General features: G+C 39.8%; 3 protein-coding genes across 8 annotated transcripts in view; 1 reads left to right on the top strand and 2 right to left on the bottom strand.

Moving 5' to 3' along the window:
• Window positions 1-37: 37 nt before the first annotated feature.
• Window positions 38-7,798, bottom strand: mrps10 (mitochondrial ribosomal protein S10). The gene is made up of 8 exons (XM_022233306.2): window positions 7,723-7,798; window positions 6,567-6,655; window positions 6,115-6,161; window positions 4,811-4,908; window positions 3,536-3,672; window positions 2,947-3,055; window positions 2,179-2,268; window positions 38-1,532 (listed from the first exon to the last, which is right to left on the bottom strand). Exons 1-8 carry the CDS (start codon window positions 7,792-7,794, stop codon window positions 1,389-1,391), a joined length of 786 nt encoding a protein of 261 aa, XP_022088998.2. The 5' UTR covers window positions 7,795-7,798; the 3' UTR covers window positions 38-1,388.
• Window positions 7,799-7,975: 177 nt separating this feature from the next.
• Window positions 7,976-15,579, top strand: LOC147800570 (dynein axonemal light chain 1-like). 2 transcript variants are annotated; one of them, XM_087145688.1, is made up of 8 exons: window positions 7,976-8,182; window positions 10,370-10,408; window positions 11,131-11,258; window positions 11,739-11,794; window positions 12,162-12,217; window positions 12,607-12,696; window positions 13,513-13,690; window positions 14,278-15,579. In XM_087145688.1, the coding sequence occupies exons 1-8, from the start codon at window positions 8,180-8,182 to the stop codon at window positions 14,322-14,324; spliced, it is 597 nt and encodes a 198-aa protein (XP_087001814.1). In that variant the 5' UTR covers window positions 7,976-8,179; the 3' UTR covers window positions 14,325-15,579. The 2 variants fall into 2 exon arrangements, with proteins under 2 accessions (XP_087001814.1, XP_087001806.1); XM_087145680.1 differs by lacking the exon at window positions 7,976-8,182 and having other exon boundaries at window positions 10,364-10,408.
• Window positions 15,580-15,637: 58 nt separating this feature from the next.
• Window positions 15,638-25,438, bottom strand: part of LOC110978412 (uncharacterized) — a 70,140-nt gene continuing 60,339 nt past the window's right edge. For all 5 annotated transcript variants that reach the window (XM_087145656.1, XM_022233396.2, XM_087145638.1 and 2 more), the window contains 2 exons: window positions 23,133-23,380; window positions 15,638-22,482 (listed from right to left, as the gene is read on the bottom strand). In XM_087145656.1, the coding sequence (XP_087001782.1) occupies window positions 22,110-22,482; window positions 23,133-23,380 (621 nt within the window). In that variant the 3' untranslated portion in view covers window positions 15,638-22,109. The remainder of the gene's footprint in view (window positions 22,483-23,132; window positions 23,381-25,438) is intronic.

A 25,438-nucleotide genomic window follows, 5' to 3' on the forward strand; every position in this document is an offset into this window, starting at 1 on the left:
TTTTAAAGGGTAATAATACGACTTTTTCAGACAACTGTTGAAAATGGAACTCTGTGTCTCAACCTGATTTTCAATTTATTTCACTACTTAAAAAGGGTATTTTATAAATAAGACTGTCCATATTTACGAGCAAAACTGTTTTCAATGTTACACTGATTTATACTTAAAAAAATTGCTGGGATAGTTTAATATTTTGCAGTCATAACTTTCCTTCTGTTAAAGTTGTGCAAATACATATCATACATAACGGCAAAATCAACAAGCACTGCCCTAGCTTTCTCTGAAATGTTTTCACTTGACAAATTTTGGGTTTATAACAGCAAGAAAAATGCATAACTGAGCAGTGTTTTTCTTGAATGACACCAAAATTAAGAGCCCTCTCAGCTGTGTGTAAAAGTATGAACAATTTCAAATATTTAAAACAAGAACTTTTAAATACAAGTCAAACAATTTTCTTACATTAAAGACAAGTACGGGCTTGCAAACAAGTGCGTTAAAGAAAATTTCATCACTTAAACCCTTGAAAGTTTTTGCGAATTAAGAATTAAATATAGCCTATTCTGGTCAGAGTATATGGACCCAAAATGCAATATTTGTACTGGACCAACAAATACAGCATGCTTGTATGGGAATAGATCTTGAAATCATCAAGCAAAGATACATTTATAAAACCCAATTTATTTGTGCTGCAAAATGCTAAATCCCCGCAAACTGGCTTAGTGACATTTTTTGACATTCTCATTGCATCATGGAACTGGATAGCACACAGGCAAAGTACAGCATCCACGAAGCTATGGAGGAGGTGAACCATTCAAACACCAATTACATGGAATAATTTCTTCAGAATGTTCCAAAGTACCTTCTTAACAAGTAACAGATGAATGCATAGTATGCCAGAAAGGTTTCAAAGTAAAAAAATATGCTTCCAAAAATTGACCGATTTCAAAAGGAAATTAGTTACTCTAGGTTGTAACATGAATGCGATTGGTAAATTGGTAAAAAACGTCAAGTTGATAGTAAATTGACCATTTTACCTTCTTTCCATTAATTTTTAGATTCTGTGTGCACCAAATTGTACAAAAGGAAAATCATTAGTTTGCAACAATCAAACCAAGCAAAAAATGCCTGTCATAACCCAAATGTGATGACTCACAACACTTCAAAGATATTGATGGGGCAACTTAAAACAACAGCAGGAGCACGAGCTCAATGTGAGCTACCTTCAATCATCTTGACACAGGCGGCCTTTAAACATCGTAACAATATCCATCCTTAACCAAGCAAAACGTTGAGTAAACGTCCCTCTCTGCATGCTGTAATGTCCATAATGTTCTACAATTACTTTACAGTTTATAATTTAAGTAAAGGGTGTGTAGCAGGTGGGAGCATCATTCCCTTGTGTCTCTCAGATTCGTATCGTCATCTTCCGAAGAGGAGGAATCAGATGATGACATGGAAGAGGAGAGGAAGGATGACTCATCATTGGTCTCTGGAGGAGACTGGAGATGGTCTGGAAGCTTTTCCAGTGCACACTGAAATTGTATCACATAAAGTAACAGACTTAAACTTCAAGAGAAAAAGACAAAATGATCTAAATAACATCAGTTTTGGCTACAACCCATGAACATCTTTCCAATACAATGAGGACATAACTCTCCCCTTTCTCTCGAGACTGCACATAATGGTCTTCACCACAATACAATAATTACAAATATAGCAGCCTATGAAAACTAAAACAAATTTTGTGCTTGCATACTAAAACTTGCACAGATTCAATTCACTTTTAGTCAAATGCATTTCAAAAAAGTTAAACCGAATCACTTACAAACGTTGTATGCTTTTTATAAGCTGTATGATTTACAAGTTTAAACACAATGAAGCAAGTCGTCAGTAGCAATTTGGGAGTGGTGAGCCATCCAAGAGTGTGTTGAACATTAGATCTTCACTAACAGTACAAAAAGTACTGACAGCTCTGTAATTTTTTCAAACAATTCAACTCTTAGTTTCTGACAATCTGGCAAGTTTTTCTACTTTATTTACAACTTCATAGCACTTGCCATGAAGCATCAAACAAAATTTTCCACACTGTAAATATCATACTAGGGATAAGTGCCATCCATCATCGTTTGGAAATTACCAGTAAAAACTTGATAATTAGTTTTGAAAACTTTGATGTACCTTTGTCACTTTCAGAGCCACCCCTTCTGGTAGATTTCTCTCCACATATTCCAAGAAAACATCTGCTGTGCTTCCAGTTATGTGCTTGAACTAGACAGACAGAAAATTGCAAAATAGCAGCAGTGTTGTATTTGAATCCATCACTAGTGCCTGCAAATCATTCAGTCTTAAACCAGTTCACAAGCTGAAAATTGCAAAATAGCAGCAGTGTTGTGTTTGAATCCATCACTAGTGCCTGCAAATCATTCAGTCTTAAACCAGTTCACAAGCTGAAAATTGCAAAATAGCAGCAGTGTTGTATTTGAATCCATCACTAGTGCCTGCAAATCATTCAGTCTTAAACCAGTTCACAAGCTATTCAAATGAGCTGTGACAAAAGCATTCTTCTGTTACTGTTATGGCTGGCCTTGTGAAGGGACTTGTGAGTGGACTTGTGAAGGGACCAGTGAGTGGATTTGTGAACAGGTGAAAGAACTTGTGAGTGGACTTGTGCGTGGACTTGTGAGTGGACTTGTGAAAGGACTTGTAAGTGGACTTGAATACAACACTGAATACTAGAATTATGAAACTGTGATTGACCGCCTACAATCACAAAAATAATCTTGAAACCTCACCATTAACAAGTGAACCTTTAAAAATTACCAGTTAGAATACTTATGTACATACATGTGCTGAGAATTTCCATATGTGCATGCAGCCTGTTTATTTCAACACATTAAACAGAAAAATGCAAAAGGTTTTCTGGTGAAATCTCAGATGAACAGTTACCTCAAGGATTCTGAAGTGTGTTCGTATCTCATACTGTACTCTGTGCTTCTTGTAGATGTGTCTGGATTTCAGTAAGGTTAATCGCTCAATTTTCCTCAGCGGTTTGGATCTGGGAAACAAAACGGGAGATGTTTCAGAAGTACCCATAAAATTGTAAACCTGCACCATTTTGATTTAGAGTTAATCACATTGTCATGCATATTTCTGAGTGAAATCTTCCTTATCCTGTGTGGTTTTGAAGAACTAAATCAAATAAAAGCTTAAACATTGTTGTGAAAGAGTAGACCCATACAGGAGCATGTAGTTCTCCTAACTACATGTACTTGCAGTGCTTTTTGATATGTTACTTCTGTTCCCACTCCATCAAATGAGTAAACCAATACAAACTGCAGATAGGGTCAACCAGGTGTGAGATTCACCATTTTCATGAAATGTCCATCATGGAAAAAGGTACACAGGAGCAAAAACTGAGCAAAAAAACCCCTTTTTACACTACTGAAAGTACTGATCCATCAACACTGCTCAACAGATATGCTCATCTTATCCATCCCACTTTGAAAGAACATTTAACACTTCAAAATATATTTACACGCTGTGTAGAGTAACCCCAAGTTCCTTCGCTGCCATAGACACAAATGCCTTATAGCTGTCAAGTACGGCTTCATCATGACCTTTGACCTTCAACTCAATTGATTTGTATAGGGTGTCCAACTCTTCAGGCTTCTCCTATTAGCAGTAAGAAATTGTGAAAATCAAGAGACAACAGTAAATTAATGTGAACCACATCAAAAATTTCATTCCTATAGTGTAATTCGACCAGCAGAATTAGAAGCCATTACTGCGGTGGCACAACTCTCGTGGACAGGTGGCACGCACGCGTTACATGCCTCTTGAACCAATAGGGTGTCGTGATATGCCAAATGTACGCACGTGTCAAGTTGAAGAATGTACGTGTGAGTACGGTGCCCCCTCAGTTATGGCTTCTAATCGGATTAGTCTATATTATTTCCAACAAAGTTTTACAGAGTGCAAACACCATATCTTTATTAGCAAGTAAATTTAACCAAAATCACATTTCAAGCCAATTATAATCACTTAATGAACACACTAAGGAAAATCCCCCTTCCTAGAATTTGAAAAAAGTGCATCATCACCACTGGATTACACCATGGACCATTTACCCAGGGATGTGCAACTTAAGCTCAGACCTGGTTCAGTGCCTGTTACGGCCGGCACAATATCAAAGCAGAAATTAAGTTGGATTATGTAACACTTTCTCTCATAATAAACCATATATTCCTGTCTACCACTTTGTTTTCTTGTAATATTTTAAGTCAGGGTACACCCTTTCTAAAAATATGCTGCTCAAGATATTTCATCCTATACATTCTGAGAAAAGTGTACCACAAAACTGGGGAATTTTGCCTCATTAAAACTACGTTTCTCCTTGAAATTGATAAATGAAGAAGATTTATCCATCAAAACGAATAGATTTAAGCACCGCAATGGCTTGTCTTCTCGTCATAACCACGGCTGCACTGTACATGCTGTATGCTGCAACGCGTATCATGTGGTCGCAAGTTTTTTCGAGAAAGTTAAGAGCGCCTGCGGGGGTAATAACAATCCGTAACATGCATGGAACCAAGGTCGCACATGTGTTTGCACTGGGGCCTTTCGCAGTTGCAAATCCCTGGGTAAATGGTCCGTGATTACACAATACATTTCCTCCGCACCAAATCACTTGAAAGCTGCAAATAGCGCTGATGTCGCAATCTGACTCCTTGATCAAATTCAATGAATGTTCACATATCTCCAATGTTCTCCTGCACATCTTCCTAGATGACTGAGTGATAAGATAATTCACCTCACTACTGCTACCCTCTGGTGCCTTCTGTTCAGTTGGGGTACTGAAACATCGACTGCATGGCTGGCAAAAGCTTGCTGGTAAACATGAATGGTTTACTGCAGTGATCACAAGAAAAAAGACTTTCACTTTTGTTAAATGGTTGTATTTCAAGTGAGTATGGTAAATATAAATTTTTGGGCAAAACTAACTAACTAAACACGTGAACAGATGTCCATTCACCCAAGATTCCTGGGCTTTTAGCATGCACCCTTCTTGAATCCTTCACATCCTCCAGTGCAAAGGGAAAGCAACGACCCAAGTAAGTGTACAAGATCCATCAAGCCCTGTGCGAAGTACTAGTGGCTGGGCTCTGCCTGGCCATTCTCGGTTTAATGTGTGTGCCAAAAAATTGGGAAATCCTACGATGCAATCCTTCCTCTCCCTCTGAAATTGGCCCAAGCATATTCCCATTTTGCCATTAATATAAATATACTGACCCCAGTTTAGAATTGTTAATTTTTTCTTTTTAACTTTTTCACTTCAGGTCAGAGGTATAAGAAATGTCGGTTCATGGGTGATATCGGACAGAAACAGGTTTTTATACCAAGTTATTTTCTAAAACCTCTTTTAAACTGGGGTCAGTAATATTAATGGCATAATGGAAATATACCTGGGCCAATTTCAGACGCCGAGAAAGGATGTCAATCATAGGATTTTTTATCAAAAATGTAACTGAGAATTGCCCTGCCTTCCAGACCTCCAACATCCACCAGAATCTTAATGCTGCTTTTAAAAGGATGAGACAGGGCTATTCAAGGTAAAATCAGTAATCAGCAGGGAAAAATTTTAACATTTGTGTAATTCTGTTATTTTGTGATGGGGATATCCGGACAATGTCACCAGAATGCAGTTGCATTTCAGAAAAAAATCACAGGATAAGCCTCATCTGTTCATATGTTAACTCATGGCTCGAGATTGAGTCCATTTAGTTTCAACAATTTTTTGTCGGGGTCAGTTTTCACAGAGTTCTTATCTAATGGCACATCCCAAAACTTTACAGAATTTTGTGAACCCCCCCAAAAACACACACACACACTTGTCACTGCGCAATGTTCTTACACTTTACATGTACAGCACCAGGAGAATGTACGTGTCCTTCGAGTGGAAAGATTTAAAGTAGCAAATTAAAGTGAAAACTGTATGTACCACTCACAAATGTATCACAAAAAAATCATAAACATCAACTTTAAGAGATCAGCTGTTCTGACAGCAATGTAAGATAAATTTTTCTTTACTTAGATTACAGCTGAAATTACACTTACATTGAGATTTCTGTGCTGAGAAGTAGAGTCTACTATGCAGTGTTAGACTGGATGATAAAATGAACAAAGAAACATAAAAAGGATTGAACTGTGCCAACAAATGAAGAGAACGTTGCAAAATGGCTGGCATTTAAACCATGCCGTTCCGGAACAATTTCTCACAGGTTCCCTTTCCAACATGCCAAACATCCAGAAACTCTGGTTTTGTACATGTATGTACAAAAGAGGCATACATGTAAACATGGGCATCGTGGGGGGAAGGGAGGATGGTGACTTGCCCCCCTCCCCTAAAAAAATGAAATGAGGAAAACTAAAAAGAAAAAGGGAACCAATTAGCTAAACAACACATTGCCACTGACCACCCTTTACTACTAATGGCACCCCAGCCTGCATCCACAAAAACCTGGCAACAGCCACACATGTAAATAGCAGCACTACTGTAAAAAAGGTACCTTAAGTTATTCTGATAGTGGCTGCATCTTGACAAAATTCCAAGTACCACAGCTGGATTCCTCCTCTTAGTAAACTGCAGAATATCCACCTGAACAAATGAAGCAAAACATGAGTATGGTTGGTAATAGTTTAAACTTAATACTGATTATCTGTGTTCTTCATTAATGTGCGTAATGGTATAGGACGCCAGGACCCTAATTTTTGCCACCTATTGCTCAGTCTGATTGGTTTTCACAGTACGCGAAATTAGTGCAAATGGTGAAATTAGGGACCTGGCGACTATACCGTCACGCACGTTAGGCATATATCTTATATTTTAAGTTAAACACAGCCTAGCCTTAGGTTAACATGGGCCATGCTATTTAGGGTCAACGAGTGTCAACAAAGCATCAGCAAGTTATTCAAGCATATTTATGCAAATATTTTTTAATCTAAAATGTTAATTAGGATCCTACATATCAAATTCAATGTATTATATCCATCTGAAATATTTGAGTGTTTAAATTTGAGTGACAAAAGTCGGGCCTGTTAGTACAGTCTGACCGGCCGCCATCTTGTTTCTGCGTGGAAGAAAGATGGCGGCCCACCTTTACCCTACTAGATGAATGAATAGGTCTAATGCTATTTTAATAGGCCTACCTAGTACTTTTTTAGTAGTACCCCCAGAACTATGGGGTCCGACGTCCACTCCAGAGCAGACGAAGGACCCCAACGCCTCACAGGTGACAGTTCTGCAGGGCCAAATTTCATAGAGCTGCTAAAGTACAAAATTTGCTTAAGCAAAAAAAACCTTGCGTGATAAACCAGGTAACCAGCCAAAACTCCATGTAGTGTATATTGTTTTGGAATGGTATTTAGCTGTCCTATGGTTAGCATGACAATCACATTGAGTTTGAGCTGGTAACCTTTGTTTATTAAGTTTTTTCGCGCTGAAACAGATTTTGTGCTTAAGCAGCTCTATGAACATGATGAAATTGGCCCCAGGCCTGGGGGTACCGGTAGGCCTAGCTAGGTTAAAAATTACACCACACTGCCACAGTAAACACAGTAAGTTACGTCAATCTCCCCACGCGTGGCGCACAACTAATACAGTTGGTGTGATGTGTCCTCTGGATGCTTTGCCAACAATGATTATACACATAGAGACACACTAACCCTTTTGAATGCCTGAAACATGCGGACAGTTTTCCGCAAAATCAGATTCGGTGCGCTGACGGGGGCTGCCATTTTAAATGATAACACGTTAACATATTAAAAATCATACGATAAATAAATTTAGGCAAAACAACACATTAATAGATAATAATAAATATTTATATCTAAAATTAATTTTGTGAAGAATTTATATGTGAACAAATATTGTAATGCGTTGATGTTGTTGAGCTAAGCTTTAATCATACCTGAACGAGGATGCTATGGTCACCATAGCGCCGAGTGATATTATCCGGTTTAAGTCCACGGTCTGATGGTCGAGTTGACTGGACTGATTTTCTGAAAAACAAGTTCACTAAAGTTTACATTAACTTGACACTAAAACTGAAATGATGCCATATCTATGAAAAATTGATTCAACAGCAGTAGATTTCAGCAGAGGATCGCAGTTGAAGGCAAAATGGTACGTTTAACCAGGCCGAGTTAGGCCTAGGCCTGTCATGCCTGTATCAACTATCAGTATCATGTCCAAAAACTTTTCTCTGGTCATTATGCCCTTTGCTGTCGATTTTTCCGTATCTATCCTGTGTGTGAACTTCATCTTACATTGAACTAGGCCTAACGGACGGTTTGTACATATTGTACATAAAAATGCCTTGGCTTGTTCGTCTTAAAATGTGTTCAAGTGTTTTTGTCTGTTCTCTTCATGCAGGGCCTATTCTGGTTAATCATGTTCCTACCTAGCTTTTTCTTCCAACTATTTCAGAGCTTGAATTTAGTGTTAGGGTCTTTGGCAAGGTCTGTAGTAGGTATAGGCTTCCATAGCATAGGCAGGGCTCGGACAGCTTGACCGTTTGCCAACTCTATGCCTTAAATGGGCAGACAACTTGACCGTTGCGTTGGGACAAATTGTCGCTTAAGTTGAGACAAGTCATGCAAGTGGACTTGTAATGAGTGTGCTTGCAGTTTACAGTCACATCGCTTCCACCTATTCTCAATGTAAAAAGAGAAAGGACTGAGGGATGGATTTACGATCTCCCATGTTGGCAGCAACTGATCATTTCTCGCGGCCGAGGCACCTGTGCACCACGGAATGTCACTGTGCATGCCCCGTCGCATTACGATCATGCACCATGCTGGTCAGGGTAGCTGACGCACCTTCACTATTCCTTCCTTCCCCATGTTGCATTACTGGGTCCCCATGCATGCCATGTAACACACTGATCTGTGATCTGTATTAAATGCCTCAAACTCTGGCATGTTCACACTTTAAGCAGTCAAGTTGTCTTTGTAAATGATCAGGTTGTTCCACCGGTGGATTTATCTCAACGGTCAAATTGTCCCGTGTCAAGTTTGTAAATTTGTCTGACATCTGCTTAGGCCCAGCACTAGTTACAGAAGGATTAATGTCTATCCTTCAAGTTGCCTCACATACATGTACATTGGAAACAGGTTAATTCATATACAGCTTGTACAATGACCAACTCTTTTGCAGGTGGCCAACTTGTGCACATGTCTACTCGTACACAGCCGAATCATACGATCTTGGGTTCACTCATACCCGGGTTAACTTGTATCTCATGGGAGTCAGGTTGGGGTAGTGGTTTTTTCCTCACCTTCCACCTCTGAGGACCAGGTTTAAATCCCATAGCGTTCCACATGTAAATTGGAGTTTCAATCCCTACCTGATTCTAAGGGTTTTAATCAGAACATTCCTGTGGGATTTTCCTCACACCTCTAAAACTGTAACTTCTTCACATTGTCTCCTCTCTACAGGTTTCTTCAGGCTTTTGAGCTGAAGTGCCTATAGGGCACTTTTGAAGAATCCTTGATGTCCTTACCAGAAATGATTAATAGTAATAATATATATATAATGTTACCTAGGTTAAATCATACTCCAATTAACTCATACCTCGGTCAACTTGAACCTGGATTAAGTTGTACCCAGTCAACTCATACCACAGTCAACTTGTTGGATGTCAGACAACTTGACCATTTACCAACTTGACCATTGACCAAGTCGTCCAATATGACAAGTCAACAGTGCAAGGCATGACAGAGTGCGGGCAGTAAACACAGACTGCATATCAGTGTGTTAGGGCAAAATGAAAGTCTGCCACATTTCATTGCGACTTGACTTGCCAGGCATGACGTGCATACATGTATGCAGAGGAATCCGCCGACGTAGCATTCACAGGACCAATGGGTGGTGCATTGGCCACCCCAACCAGCACGCTGTGAGGCCACAGCCACAATGGGGTGTGCACAATAATGCTGCAGTGATCTTGTCCGTTTCCAGTGCACCCGACAGGTGCAAGAATGTAGACGGAAACCTGTCTAAACTTCCGTAACAGCAGCAACTTTAATAAAGCTGCATGCTGTGCCTCACTGACATTGGTAAATGAATAAGGCCTAAATAGTCTCCTTTTCTCCTGGTAATGTCTGTCTTTCATTTTTCCTTCAGTACATGTTTCCTTTTTCTTAATACCAACAGTTATTTAAAAACTATTTGTTGTCAGTTGGGTGCCCTTGAAGAATTGATTGCAAAAAAACTGTTGAAAACTACAGCATACATGTGTGTTCTTACTGTGACCAAAGTTGTGAATTAAAGAAGAAAAGAGACTTTTCTATTTTGTTATTTTGTATGCAGTCAAAGGGAACAACAATAAAGGATGCTCTTGCCAAATGGGTAAGTTCACATGTAATAATTATTGCACATCTTACATGTATATGACCATTCTATGTGTACGTTTACCGCATGACTTTGGTAGGAATGTGATGTGTTCTACATGGGGTGTTGGGGTCAGTTCAAGATTTAATTCTGGAGGGGTTTTATTGACCACTTCATGATTTCAGTGTTGATAAACTATATTTTGCTCTCTTTTCAGGCACTATGAATTGTTTTTGCAAGTAGTTACTGTTAGCTTCAGAAACGTAATATCAATTAAAAAAGGGAAGATCTTCTAATTCTGTCCCATTCTCTTCAAAGCAAATGGTTATTAGTCTTATTTATAGATGTTTCAGACTAAGTAATTAAGAAACGAGGCATTAAACCCAGGGATGATGCCAATGAGGAGCATTCTAGCTGAAAGGTGTGCATTCATGGATGTAAATACGATTGTGTTTGTATTCATGAGAGGCAATTGTATTCCCACATTTCTCTGTTCATCACTGAATTCTGGATATCATTTTACTGAATACATTTATTTCCTGAAAAATTAACCAGTAAACTTAAGATGTATAAGACCTTGGTCCTGATTGTGTTTACCCAGTGAAATGTACAAGAGGAATAGGACGGGCTGAATATGAAATTCTGATTGAATAAATGGTTTAATATCTGGCTGCGGTTACAAATTCATTAATAGGAGTCATCTGTATTTATCTTGATATGTGATCATTCATTCCCACTAGGCAGAGAAGGAGAAGCAAGAGAAAGGAGAAGATGTGAAGGTTAGTGAGGCAAAAGAGGTCAAGCTGTACTTCCAGATACCACCTATTGACAAGATGGATGCGTCCCTGTCTACACTCACCAGTTGCGAGTAAGTGCCATTGGCCTCCATGCTTGAATAAATGAAGGTTGAGTGAGGACTTGATCAACAGATCAATGTTTTTGTCCAACTTGATGAACCTATAGTGTTATTTGAATATGACCTTCCTTAACAAACCACTTTCTGCACTTGCTTGTCATACGTGTACATGTAGTCCGTTGTTCATGGTGGTGGTCATAACCTGTCAAAGTTTTGACTGTTTTATTTTGTTTAGCACATCAAGTAGAAAACACATTTTGCAGTCTTAGTGCTTTGAGTTTGGTCATGTTATTCATGAACCAAAAATGTTGTAATTGGCTAACGTTGACAATTTGGAATGGAATGCTTGTCACAGGCTCAAACAAAGAGACAAAGAATGTACACATATGTAACTTGTAAGCCCGATAATGGCAAATCACTGCATCATCAAAAGACCTGCTATGGTAGATTGTGCCTAACACGTGAATGGTACATGTACATATGTCTTTGCAGGAGACTCTCCTTGTCAACCAACTGCATAGAGAAGATAGCCAACCTGAATGGCCTGAGTGAGTTCTCTACTATCTGTAGTTATTTGGGTTTTTTTTTTTTTTACTCACCTGTGAATCTCTTTCTCTTTACGGGAGCATGCACAATATAGATGAGGAGAACAAGTAACACTCCACCACATGGCTAATGCATCCTAGCTCAAAGTGAGCTTCTGTTCACTTTGGTGGCAGCTGAAAGGGAAGAATCCAAAGTATTCCAGCTGCTGAGAGTTGAGGGATGCCATTATGAAGCCCAGTCATCGGCTCATGTAGATGCAGCTTGTGTTACAGTACATTAAAAAATGTCTGAAAGAATGAGAGTCATGGAATGACAACGTGTGTCCAGGTTTGGCCTTCTGGCTTATGCAAAAGTTATTTTTACTTACAGAAAACTTAAAGATTCTGTCCTTGGGGCGAAATGCCATCAAGAATCTCAACGGAGTGGTAAGTTGACCATACCTCATCATTCTCATTGAGATATAGAATTATGAGGCTGTTTTCTTGGGTTTGTAGCAAGTGGGTGAATCATGCAAACTCATTAAGACAATATCACCTGTCTTTTGCAAATATGACAACTTTTCCATTTGAAGTACCAGATCTGGTAGCTGTTCTGTCTGGTACCTTTGGTCATTTCTTGGTGGAGTTTGTGGGTTCATATTACATTGCGGTCTCAGTCCCTACTGAATTTGTAGTTTTTGCCCCACCCCATTTCCCACAAACAATTTCTAGAGTTCCGAGTTTCCACAATTCCAAAAATCCACATGAAAACATGTTGACATGAAGATGTTCTTCAGAAATCAATTAGTGTATTCTGAATTCTTTCCTCAACTTAGGAAGCAGTTGCCGAAACACTTGAACAGCTGTGGATTTCCTACAATCAAATTGAGAAGCTCAAGGCATTACAGGCACTCAAAAAGCTAAAGGTACAGTAGAAAACCCCAACTTTCATTTTGGAATTATTCATGAGTGATTGGTGCCTAATTGAATCTCACATTTTGTAGAAGATCAGTTCAGCCGGTAAGACATTCCTTGAAATAAAATTTGACGAGTAGGGTTATGATTAACCACTTGCTGCCGGGTGGTTTGAAAAACGCAGTGCACATAATCGGGACTTTTTCAAAATTTTCAGTTTTCAAAATTCTTTAAAAATTCATCATTTCAATTAATGGACGTTTACATCCACACAAATTACTGTCTGGTGGCCACAATAGTCTGACAGACAAAATCTATTGATGCCCGAGTATTTCAGCTAGGCCTGCAGCCTTGTAAAAAAAGCCCAGATTGTGCGGTGTTATGTAACTTCTTTTTGTTCTCGAACCTGGTACAGTGTGCTGTTGACCTCTTTTCAATAGGGGCCAGATAAGCATGCAGCGGTGCTGTGGGGCTCATCGCTGCAGTGGTGGAGTGCTTTTGTCCCCGGTGGTAATCCGCTCACTCTAAATGCCCCAAACAGTGGTATACTGTTTCAAAACAAGGCTGGATTATCTCCACTATTGAGAGTGATAAATGTTGGTAATGCCCAGCAGCGAGGTCTTTTCTTCCGAGTACAGTCTTTTGTTACAAGGCCCAGTTCCCTTTGTCCCGGGCCGATTTCGGAGACCCCAGCCACGCATGTAAACACATGGTGCCCGAAACCGGAGTCCCCGGCAGCAAGTGGTTCATGGGTTGTCTGAGCTCAGGAGTTAAAACAAATGTGGCTTTACCCTTCCCCTTCTCCTCCATTCCACCCACGGTCGCAGGTGCTGTACATGTCCAACAACAACGTGAAGGACTGGGCCGAGTTTGAGAAGCTTCAGACCCTGAGCAATCTGGTGGAGCTGCTGATGGTGGGCAACCCCCTGGAGGAGAAGCACACACTGGATGGGGATTGGCGGGACAGGGCCACCAAGATACTGCCCAATCTCAAGAAGCTGGACGGTAAGGAGGGCAGGCTGGGGGGAGGGGAGTAGGTTGCTGATGGAAAGATGTGGTTGGGGGGTGCAAGTCCTCCAAGGTAGCTGGCATGGGGGGAGATACTTTAAATAGGTACTCTTGCTGACTACATTGTATATTACGTGCAGAATTGAAATGGGAATGAGATGATCCCAGGCTTGCTTCCTGGCTAGAAACCTATGTGTTTGCTAAGTCAACCTTTCAGAGATCAGCAGGTTGATCCATTGAAGCTTTTTAGGAAGAAGCGTTTTTTTTGGGGGGGGGACAGGATGGACTACAGCTATACTCTGCTCTTTGTAACTCTTAAACCTTAATCATGTACCCCAAGAGATGACAGAAGTGGTCCCTATCATAATAGGCCTGGCACTCAAGTCAACATACACACATGGAATGGAGTGCCCATTCTCATGGATTCCCCATCGTCGCACGTGAATATTTACTCGAGTTGACCACTCTGGGTCATACAGTAACTGCTTGTTTCTGTTCCTTAATCTCAGTGAGCATTACTGGGGCGCGAGTGAAGAGTTGAGCTTGCATTACCTTTTCCCTCCTGCTTGGTATTTTTGGAACAGGTGAACCGGTTATTAAACAGGACGATGAGGAAGAACAGGAGGATTAAGTCAGCCACTCTCTGTACTCAACATATTCCATCCAGCTGTGAACTGTGCCAACCTACCTTTGAAGAACTAGCAGTTTCTTCCTATAACTGCACATATGATGCAGTCACTGTGCATGCAAAGGTCTATCTGCATTTTGAACTCCCCAAAGATGATGTCACTGCCAAGCGAGGGCTCACAGTTATAATTTATGCACAGCCTTGTTCCTTTGAGGGACATTAGTGGCACTTAGTTTACCATGTGTACAGTATTGTTGTGTTGCAGATTTTATCAATTTCCCCTTTTTGTTACTTCTGCTGCTTTTTCCCATTTTCAGTCAAAACAATGGTGTGGTTGATTTGTGCCACATTTTATCAAATGCCCAATTCACAGATTATCATGTCAAAACTGCCAGGAAGAATGTCGTCTTCCCCACAGATTATAAATAGATCATAGAATTTATCAGACAGTCCGCTTGCCTTTTTTCCCATAAAAAAGCATTTTGGGGCCCAAGTGTTTTTTAAATCAGAAATTTTCTGTCTTCACGTTGCCTTCACTATCACAGAACAGTCTGTAAATATCTGTACAGGAATGATATTTTGAGGGCTCTACATTGGACTTTTCTGTCGCATTGGTAATGTAAAGCCATTACATTTGAATGAACTTCACAAATGAAAATGAGGAGCATTTACATACTCGAGGTTGCCACTGCAAGCGATACCGTCCACATGGGTGCAATAGAAATGCTGTGTACTAATTGACAACAGTACATGGTGTATACTGTGCGTCATTTGTATGGACAATATACATGTATAGTAGTATGGAAGTACACTCGTTAAATTTTATGGTTTGTAGAATTTGTATGATTATACATTGAAACCAACACAACTATCAGTTAGCAGTTTACATCGCATTGCCTCTTTGCATCATATATCTGTGGAATTGTGATAAAAGTTCTGTTTTCACCATGGCATTTGAAGTTCGCATCGTAGCATTCCATTTCGAAGGCATTTTTAGTTCAGTCACAGCTCTAGTGACGACTTGTTCGGAAAATTGGAGAGCTCGCCAATTCATTATTGAACAAAACTCCAATTCAATCCGTCCTTAAAGGGTAAGATTTGTATCTGTAAATATTAAACAAACGTATTTGGATTCGCGCCTTGTTCCTTGTGTAATAGCATCTGTCCTTTGTGTGTATTAATTAATAAATTTGTGATTTATTCGAAAGCCTGAACGTTAAGGTACAATAAATACATTTGTGTTGAAGTTTATACAGAATTCATGTTCTGTCAAACTACATCAGACTACAGAGGAAGAAAACCAATGTTACTATAAGTGAAGAGTAAAAAATATTTTATTTACGGATTATTCTCTTTAATATGTACAAGGTATAGATATTTAATATAGATATTTCACAGCCTGCTGCTATTTACCAACAGAAGGCCTCAAGAAAGTAAAACAGCTGAAGTATTACAAACTATCAGCAAATATCCTGTCCTGAAAATTAACCGCTTCATGCAAAGAACAAGAATTGAGCTAGAATTCATCAAATCAATTCATGACCTACACCCACTGTTAATTAAAAAATCCTGTTAATGGAAAAACGTGGTTGTTTCACTATCAATTAAAATTTCATTTGAAAATGTTAAAGGAAAAACTCAGTGGTTGTTCCTCCACATTAACTTACTCAATGACTTAAGAAAACAGACTTATGGACAAATTCAGAACAATTACAGCAGGCAAGAACTTTTCCTGCTTTGGCAGAACAGCCTGTCAAATATATGAAAAAATATTTGATCATTCACTAGTTTTGTAATATCTAATGCAGCCCAGGGTTAGGAAAATATCATACTGCATGAAGTGGTCATCTCAAAATAATCCCATTTCTCGAGAACTGTGAGAAGCCACATTAAATGTCTAGGCATCCAACAACCAGCTGGTTAACTTCCATAAACCAACTACAGAAACTTGACTCTGAACACACTTTAAATGAAGGAACCCGTAAACACAAGGCACATCCTGTTCCACGAAGGTATACATGTATAAAGCACCCAAGTCTCCACTTTCAGAATGACTGAGTCACCACCTGGCCTGCTGTGTGTGTTGGTTGTTGGTTTATTTGACCCGTCCAAACCAGAACAAATGCATTCCATTTTCTGTCACTTCCCAAACTCTCCATAAACTGAGCATCCCCCAAGAACAAGGGTTTTATGTCAAAATGAGGCATCCTCTTCCCTGGCCCTCAGTTTTCCCGACAGGGAGGACCATTTCAATACAGCTTGCTCCATCTACTAGAACTCCAACTTGCCCATTTTAAGTACACAGCTGTTGATCCATTAAAAACTGTAAAAAATATTTTTTGAAAAAATCACAAACTAGTCTCAAAAGACTGATTAATTTATACATTGATAGCACTCCATCCCACACCATAAAAGTGGAACAAAAATCAGTTGCTGTGGTAATTTCCCTTAATATCACCTGTACTTTCAATAAAAGTTCAACAAAAGCTTTTTAAAAATCCAGTGACACTAAAATTTCAATAAATACAGGAGGGGGATGCAGAGGATTGTAAGCAAGTACAAAATTAGACCTTATCTCTACAGACATTGGAAAAACTTCATCATACCAAAAAGATTGTGGACTGACACCGTTTTCCCCGACTACATTACAATATCATACGTATGTCAGAGAGTTACAAATATTTTATTGGTTTGGTCCACGGTTTGCACCATACAGCAGAACACCACACTGACAAACATCGCAAAACTGACACTTGATTATTAGAAAGGAGCATCCTCTTCTAATGGGAGTAATTTTGAGAAATGTGCATACAATTTGTTACTACGTGGTACAAAGAAGGGCTGTAGAAATTTTGTTGCTCAAGCCCAAAGGTTTCATTGCAGTCATTGCTGTGGTGTTCCACCATACATGTACTCCTAAGGCAGTGACGCACAGAGGCAGACAACAAAACCAGCAGTTTATACATGTAGAATATAGGATGCAACCATTTGGAGTTTTATGAACACCCTATCACACTCCAATGCGGATCAGCTCTAGATACAAATGTGTGCTTGTCAAAGCGTACATTTATCATTCAGGGCGAAAGCTTTTTTCTCCCTCCACACCGGCAGAGACACAAGGGAGTTGTTAACCTGATAACCTATGGCAGAATTTAAAAATTAAATCCACATTAAGACTAGCAGAAGTGTACATCTCCTGGCAAGCAAGTTGTTCTTTCTCCAGTCTCGACATCAAATCCCAACATCACTGTGAGCCAAGCTTTGGTCTGTATCACACACACATAAGACAGTGATCCACTTCCACCACCACCTTCCCCCTTTGAGGTCCATCAACCATCACAGATTCTGGAACCCAAACCTGTATGTCATTATTTACACTCAAGATCCCTCCAGAAGCCACAACAATCCATAGAGCTGTATGAAATAACTATAGCACTCCAATTAGAGCATCCCTAAGTATGGAATACTTTAGAGCATGCCTAAAGTGAAATTGTACATTGTGTTGGAGGAACACATCAAATGGAATGGAACTTCCGAATAGTTCCCTCTAAATCCTACACAAATAAAACAAACATTGACGATAGAGTATGATCAAAAGCCAAGTTAAAGATCATCTGCAGCTTTTTTGGCCTTGTTTACATAAAATTCACCACTGGTCTGCTGATTTTGCATTCCAATGTTAGGATTATTGGTTTTAATAACACGTTAATACAGAATACAAATTTATACAGATATGCAAAAAGACAAGCAAAATTTTGAGCTTTCAACAGGTTTTGTACCCTTACACAGATTTCTACCCACTTGGATTCAATTCGTACAGGAAGTTTAAAGTACTCTAGTAATATCATAGAGCTCTATGTCATAAGTATCATTTGGCTTTAGGGAGGGGTAAATCGAACACGTCAAATCTTGCCACTGCAGTGTGGCAGTGTCTGGGGAAAAATCATGAAAATTATATTTGACAAGGTAGTAAGTGCCACTTTTTCTTGTCAAGTTTCTTGGACCTGTCTACCAACCCACTGCGACTAAACAATGGCTGACCACACTGAAGAAATATTCATTTCTCTTCCCCCCTCCAACCAAAACCTTTAACAGGTGTGACCTGACAACAAATGCAAAGAAGTGGTCTAATTATGAGATATCCGTGAAGAACAGTACAGATGTATTCAAATGAATAGTGACACAGGACTTCCTGTAACACTGCTCTGTTATTACCCGCAATCAACTAGATTGCAACCATATTTAATCTCCATTGGTCTTCTCTGCCATCACGGCCATAGGTTTCTGCATGTGGGTAAACATCAAATATCGTGTGGCGTAATGCTTTCTGTCAATGCTTTTAGTTATCGCTTGTCTGCGTACTGGGCCCTTATTCTGCCTGGGCTGTAAAATGGACAAATGCCCTTGGCCCCCCTTGCAAGCAAGAGGGGCCAACTCATTTGCAATGAACGTAGCTGCACTCAAACCAAACCAGTTACAAGATTACATGTACATGCAGGGTACTACAAATAGCATCGTGTTGTTCACAGCAACTCTGCACCATCTGATTCCAAACCAACACTTTACAACTATCTCATAAAGAGTACATGTACATTATGTTACACTTCATAATTGAATACGCTCTGTTCTAGTATCTTAACTATTTTTACACTAATAAAAAAAGAGACATTCTCTTATATATTTTTATGAGATAGAGAAAAATGCACATTTTATGCACATTAAGACTTAATATTGTGTATTGTTTTTAGAGTCAGACTAAAAAGATGTTTTCCACAACCGCACAAAAATTTTTTTTCATCATACAAAATAATGACAATTCTGTATATTATTTTATCATACAGTTCATAAACCTTCGATCAAAGCTCAGTTCATATTTCCAATATCACATGATAAAATAGTCATTTGTCTCACACACTTAATTAATAAAAAGGTAGTATATGTGAAGATACTTTTTATTTACAAGACATGATCAAATATTTCACAATGAGGCCGTTATTAAGAATCAACTGAACACTAACACCAACACCCCCCAAAAAAGTCAGCCATCTTTGTCACTGGAAACTCACTGGCTCCTAACACCCAGTGACATGTCAAGAAAATATCTGTCAAAACTAAACCTTTAGGTAGAAGTGAGAGACTGGCATAAAAGTATTCTTTTCAAGCAAATTTTCATTCAATTCTTTTTACAAATTATTTTAATACTGCGGTAATTTTGTAGGGAAGCCAGAATGTGAAGAATAAAAAGAACCAAGTGATTAGTTATGATTGTTGCTTCAAACATCCAACGGAGGTGAGAAGTAGTAGGGCTAAGATAAAGTGGGAAAAAAGGGGAGGGGCCACACTGAAATTTACTTCTTATGTGATACACAGGGTTTGAAGGGACACATGCAGTGTTGCATTCGAGTCCATCAAGAGTCCATCGCAAGTCCCTGGAAGTCCATAACAAGTCATTCTGTCTGAAGCCAATTCACAATCTCTTTAAATGAACTGTGACAAAAACATTCTTTTGTCATTATCCACCGTTACTCATGACTGGTCTTGTGAAGGGACTTATGACTGGGCTTGTGAAGGGACTTATGACTGGGCTTGTGAAGGGACTTATGACTGGGCTTGTGAAGGGACTTATGACTGGGCTTGTGAAGGGACTTATGACTGGGCTTGTGAAGGGACTTATGACTGGGCTTGTGAAGGGACTTATGACTGGGCTTATGAAAGGACTCGTGATGGACTCAACTCCAACACTGGATACAGATACTGCAATTCCATTGCTCAGGAGTGTCCATTATTCAATGGAGACAGACACTGTAATGGACAGCCCCAAATCAGTCTACATGTATGTTTTCTATAAACCATCAGGCACAGTTAAAAAAACATGCAGCACATCAGCAAAAACTACAATTGACCGAGGCAAAGACTGTAAAGCCAAAAGGTGCGAATTTTTAGAGCATGGGGTCGCCCGGCTATGTCTTCAAACAGACATCTTATTTATCTTTTTCTTCCTTTGAAAGAAAGCATTTAGCTTCATTACAGATTGTTAGTTCCACTTTCTGTACCCATCTTATTTAAATGCCACCAAAAGGTTTATGTATTACTGTATAGCACCATCACTTCGGAAACTGGAGAGCACTGATACGTCAGAGAGACTCATACAAGCACGTCATGTCCAACACATTTGGAAGGCAAAAATTTCTTGGGGCATTTACACGAAGCTGCTCAGTCTAAATAAGCTGGTAATTAGCAACACAAATTTCTGTACACACAATTTGCCTGGTGGCCTGTTCTTTCCGAACCAAAAAGAAAGAACAATTTTAATGCCTGTGCTAAGCAGCTCGGCGGTATAGGTCGATGTGTGCCGTGCAGGACTGAGTACTACACGGATTTGCAAGATAACAGAAAGCTATTACAGTCACTGATCCAGTAACCAACATATATCTGCTGGTTGTTCTGTGATAACAGAAATGGCCGCGCTGAACCAGAGTAGCAGAGAGACAGTCGCAACCTGTGGCTAATTTCATGAAAATGGCCAAGGGAGAAATGTTAGCTTAGCAAGAACAGGTTACCAACCTGAAATTCATGTTGATGCATACAGTGCTTCTGAAGGTTTCCCACTGGTTGCTAACCAACCATTCTGCAAAGACGCTCCAAGAAATGCAGCAGCAGCAGTACACAATGAATGTTACTATATACACGTATGGGCTTTTTGGCTTGAGATGAGATATGTGCAGTATTTTGCAAAAAAATCGGTTAAAAACTAGATTGCCAGCTTTACAAAATCATTTTTCAAAAGTCTGTTGGATTATAAACAGAATAACACTATGAGAAAATGTAAGAAAATTTTTAAAACAAAACTGCGCTATGTACTTCTAAAAAAACAAAACTGAGCAAGAAATATTGCACAAAAAGGAGTAATTTGCCTAAAAAAAAACATAAATAAATGTATATGAAGCATTGTGCATGTTTCCCTACTATGAACATGAGCAATCTTGCTGGATGCCTCAGATGCACTCAGTTATCTTCACCAGCCTAAATCACGGAAACCTTGTCATGGACATATTATGCACACATGTATGTATGATGTATGTCATCCCACATCCATGAACTAGAAAACTAAATGTAAAAACAGAGCTTTTCTGAGTCTTACAAGCAACAAACAAAATACCAATGTGCAAATTTCCATCCAGCAAACTCAATTCTCTGAAAAAGTAACTTTTTTACAATCTCCTGACCCAAATTAAATTGAAACAATTTGGTAATCTACCTGGAAGCAATGATTCATGTGATTCTGGTTTGCTCCGATATAAGAACTAGCGAATATGTACTTGTTACTGGAGACTGATAAAACTCGACGGAATTTCAACATATACAGGAGCGTAAAATAAAAAATTGTAAAAAGGAAAATGGCCTTTCCTTTTCATTGTCTCAGGCAGTTTCAAATTACACCTCTGAATGTGCCAAAGTTCACCACAGAATCTTTATGCTCTCAAAGTACAAAGGACACGGCATGCCCTGAATCTGAATTTCCCCCACGCTGGTCGAACCATTTAGCCACAATGCCTTTTATCTGGAATTCCACTCTGGCCTGTCACCACACCACATCCAGCACAGCCTCTCAACACTGACCCAGCCTCTCACTCCATGGAATCCATCCAGGGTACAGCAGGTCGATGCCCTGTCCCTCTCTTTGTCTTAGCTATTGCACAGCAGTTGAAAAACCACGTCCCAGCCAGCTAGGACTCAAATCCCGTCCATCTCATCACACCACCGTGGCCAACTCCCCTTCTCTCCCCTTCACATCCTCATGGGCTCCCCTGCCTCCGAGTTTCCCGACTCTGATTCGCTCTCGCTGCTGCCCCCATCGCTGCTGCTCTCGCTCCTGCTCCGGGAGCGGCCTGTGGAGCTGCCGACGCTGCTGCTGCTACTGCTGTTACTTTCCCCGCCTCGTTCCTCTTCCTCCACTTCATTCGGGTAATCGTCTTCCTCTTCATCCATGTCCTCCTCGTTGTCATCCTCCTCCGAGTCATCTGTGTAGTGGTTCAGCGGCTCGCTGCCAAACTCAGGGGGTGATTCCTCCTGGCGCAACGGGCCAATCGGCTTCTTGATGGCCTCTGGTTTGCGATGGGACTTCATGTGGGCGCTCCGGCTCTTCACTTTGATAAACACCCTGGAAACACAACAGTAGATGTGCTATTCACTTCTACTCAACCTTTTCTAAAACAGATACCTTTATGTGCAGTCAACTTTCATTTTAATAAGTTTGCTACGAAAGAAAATTAGTTCTTTATGGCAGTTGACTGCATATAAACACCAAAAAGTAAGTAAAGTTGACTCTTGTTATAAAGAACAGTTATAACAAAATACTGTTGTAACGAACAAATTCTGGGAATCCCACTTTCTTGAATTCTTATGCTTTTGTTTTACCACTCCTCTTGTAACAAAGTCCAGGTTATTAACAAAGTAATTTGTCTAGTCCCTGCAACTTTGTTATAACGAGGGGCGACTGTACGTGACTTTCTATTGACATCCCTTATTAGAACAAAGCGCATGGAAAACATGGACTGACTACCACATCCATCCTTGCATTCATTGTCAATCTTTTCCTACGCAAAGCAACGGAGTGTGTACCGGGATAATATGCATAGCAATGATTCCCTTTTAGCTACGGCATTAGTTTCCTTTTTAGATCAGGCTTTGCCTTTCAATAATGTAAAAACAAATTTCACAAGCTCACTTGGGTGGGACCTGTACCCATTACCCAAATGCTTGGGTACCTGGCAAGAATGCTTTGGAAGATCCAAATCAGGTCTGACTTACTTGCCACATATTTTGCAAGGGTATGTAGCAGGCTCCGGCTCTATGCTCTCTCCCGAGGAGTCCTCGTCAGTGGACATCCTCCGCGAGCCACCGGAGGTGGAGGTAGCAGACTCTGAAGCCGGGGAAACACTGCGCTGGACCACCGGCCGGCTCTCCTTAGCAGCAGCCGCCCCGGCTGGCTGCTGGCACTTGTAGCTGCCGCCATGCACGCGGATATGGCCATTCAGGGCTTGGCGCGATTTGAAGGTCTAGTAAAAGGTGGGCAGAAGACAAAGTTTTTACAAAATGATCGAGGGAAAAGGTTAAAAATGATAGGGGTACTGCAGCAATGGGATTTGAGGGTGACATACCCCCCATCATGGAGCACAGTCAAATCAAATACAAATCAACATTATTGTGCATTCATGGATCATCTTGCTTACACCCAATAAAGCATGTTCTTGTTGGAAAAAATTACCCCACACGCAAAGTGATACATGTTTAGCATGAAACTCATTATTGGTACCAGATTGCGTGAAGTAAGATTGACTTCAGGCCCATTCACAGTGCAAGAAACTGGTGAAAGGAAGAAAAGGTAATTTTTAAACACACAGTTAACATGTTAACATGGTTGAACACAGTGCTTAAAAATTCATATTGCAGTAACATTCTTAATTGATGCGGTGAAAACTGTAAAATTATATAACTACCAACAGTAGGTTTTTTATACAAAATTTTAGATCTGCTTTCCAGAATACTCAGGGTAAAGGCAGAGTAGTTAATTTTTGTTGTTTTGTAGGTTTTTACATCGAGCATCAAAGTAGAAACAGGAACCTTGTTAATGGGTTAAGCCACGGAGCAGGATCCATTACAGACAACAGATCCCAATGGCTAATGAAGCACTACGAACCCACTGAAGCCCCTTCTACCAAAATGCATATTCCTAAATGGGTCTAATTCTGTCACTCTCGAGTCAAGATAGGAGACTGAACAACATGCAGGACTTGGTGGTTTTTCTTGGAAATCTCTATACCTTTGCGTAACCAGATCAAAATACTGGAGTTGCCTTCGGTCCATCTTGTGGCCAATGGGCTATAAAACTGCCTAAAAAAGTATATTCTTTCTTCGAGTCTCTAACGGAGGAGATTTTTTTATGAAGAGAGCTAACTTGTTCTTGCATGAGTCGCCAACAAGACAGATGCAAGCATGAAGCCATGGGCAAGGTAAACTGATCTTTCAACACTTTGAAGTTCAACGTGCGGCCATGGAAACAAGTTCTCATTCAATTGTCCACATTAGCATAAGTGGAATAAAACACACACTTGTTAAGCCCTTATGGTGGTGGAAATGACATGATAATTTCGGTGTTTTTGTAATTTTTTTTGGTGCTGTAGCAATAGTTTACAATGGTGAAAAAAAATAGGTTAGAATGATCATCATTTTCACTCGTACAAACCACACTGCCCTGCATAGTTTGCAAGATTGAGCTGCTGGGTGAACTGCAGGTAGATCATGTACGTGCATGTACGGGTACAGCTGCTTTTTAATGGGAATCATGTGGTGTGAATTTATTTGAAATCATGATGGCTCTTTGATCAGGAAATACATGTATTGCAAATACTTACATGTATAAAAATACCTGCATAAACCACATGCTCTTTACTCTTCCATGAAATTTGTCAGAATTCATGTAATTATTCCAATGACCATCAAAAGGTCGATGTCCTCAGTTTGGCAAATTTTGGGCTGATTTCACAAGAATGTTCCTTGAATTTCATCTGCACGTGCTCTGATTTGTCAACATCCCAAGAATGTTCCTTGAATTTCGACAGGTGCTATGATTTTGTCGACATATAGCAAATCCCTCATCAAAAAAAAAAAAATTGAAATCTTGCTGTGTGCACAAACAGTAAAAAAACTGGACTATTCACCAGTCAAAAGCATTCAGAAAGTCCACTTTACTGTGAAATTGTGATGCACATTTTCTTACACTACCTATGGTTAGCAGCCAGGGAATATCAGTAGCTGGCTAACGCCTTGTATCAGTGCACTGCAGCTACAGCAACACAACACAGGAGGTGGAACAAAACAGCAACATGACAGGAACTATGTGCAATGCTACTGTCGTTACTCAAGGGTACATTAGATGAGTGTTAGAATTGACAGCAGATCCCTTGGAATCAAACTGTGCTTATTCTCCGATGACTTGATACTACGCTGCCATCGCTTGCCTGGCACTGCAAACCTTAACCATGCCAAATCGAACACGATTCAAATTTCAACCTCTCAAACCTTGAATCGTTTTAAAAACAGGTTTAGTCAGACGA

This window comes from Acanthaster planci, linkage group LG01 (assembly GCF_054643075.1).
Source record: "Acanthaster planci isolate LZ-2023a linkage group LG01, COTS_SCS, whole genome shotgun sequence".
NCBI lineage: Eukaryota > Metazoa > Echinodermata > Asteroidea > Valvatida > Acanthasteridae > Acanthaster > Acanthaster planci.

Coding starts and splice junctions, on each gene's coding strand:
- LOC147800570 (XM_087145680.1), top strand. CDS start 10,364: ATGCAGTCAAAGGGAACAACAATAAAGGATGCTCTTGCCAAATGG. Junction 11,795..12,161: donor AGCCAACCTGAATGGCCTGA/GTGAGTTCTCTA, acceptor TTTTACTTACAG/AAAACTTAAAGATTCTGTCC. Junction 12,218..12,606: donor TCAAGAATCTCAACGGAGTG/GTAAGTTGACCA, acceptor TCCTCAACTTAG/GAAGCAGTTGCCGAAACACT.
- mrps10 (XM_022233306.2), bottom strand. CDS start 7,794: ATGGCAGCCCCCGTCAGCGCACCGAATCTGATTTTGCGGAAAACTGTC. Junction 6,162..6,566: donor CACTATCAGAATAACTTAAG/GTACCTTTTTTA, acceptor TTTATCATCCAG/TCTAACACTGCATAGTAGAC. Junction 3,673..4,810: donor CAGAGGGTAGCAGTAGTGAG/GTGAATTATCTT, acceptor TACTGCTAATAG/GAGAAGCCTGAAGAGTTGGA.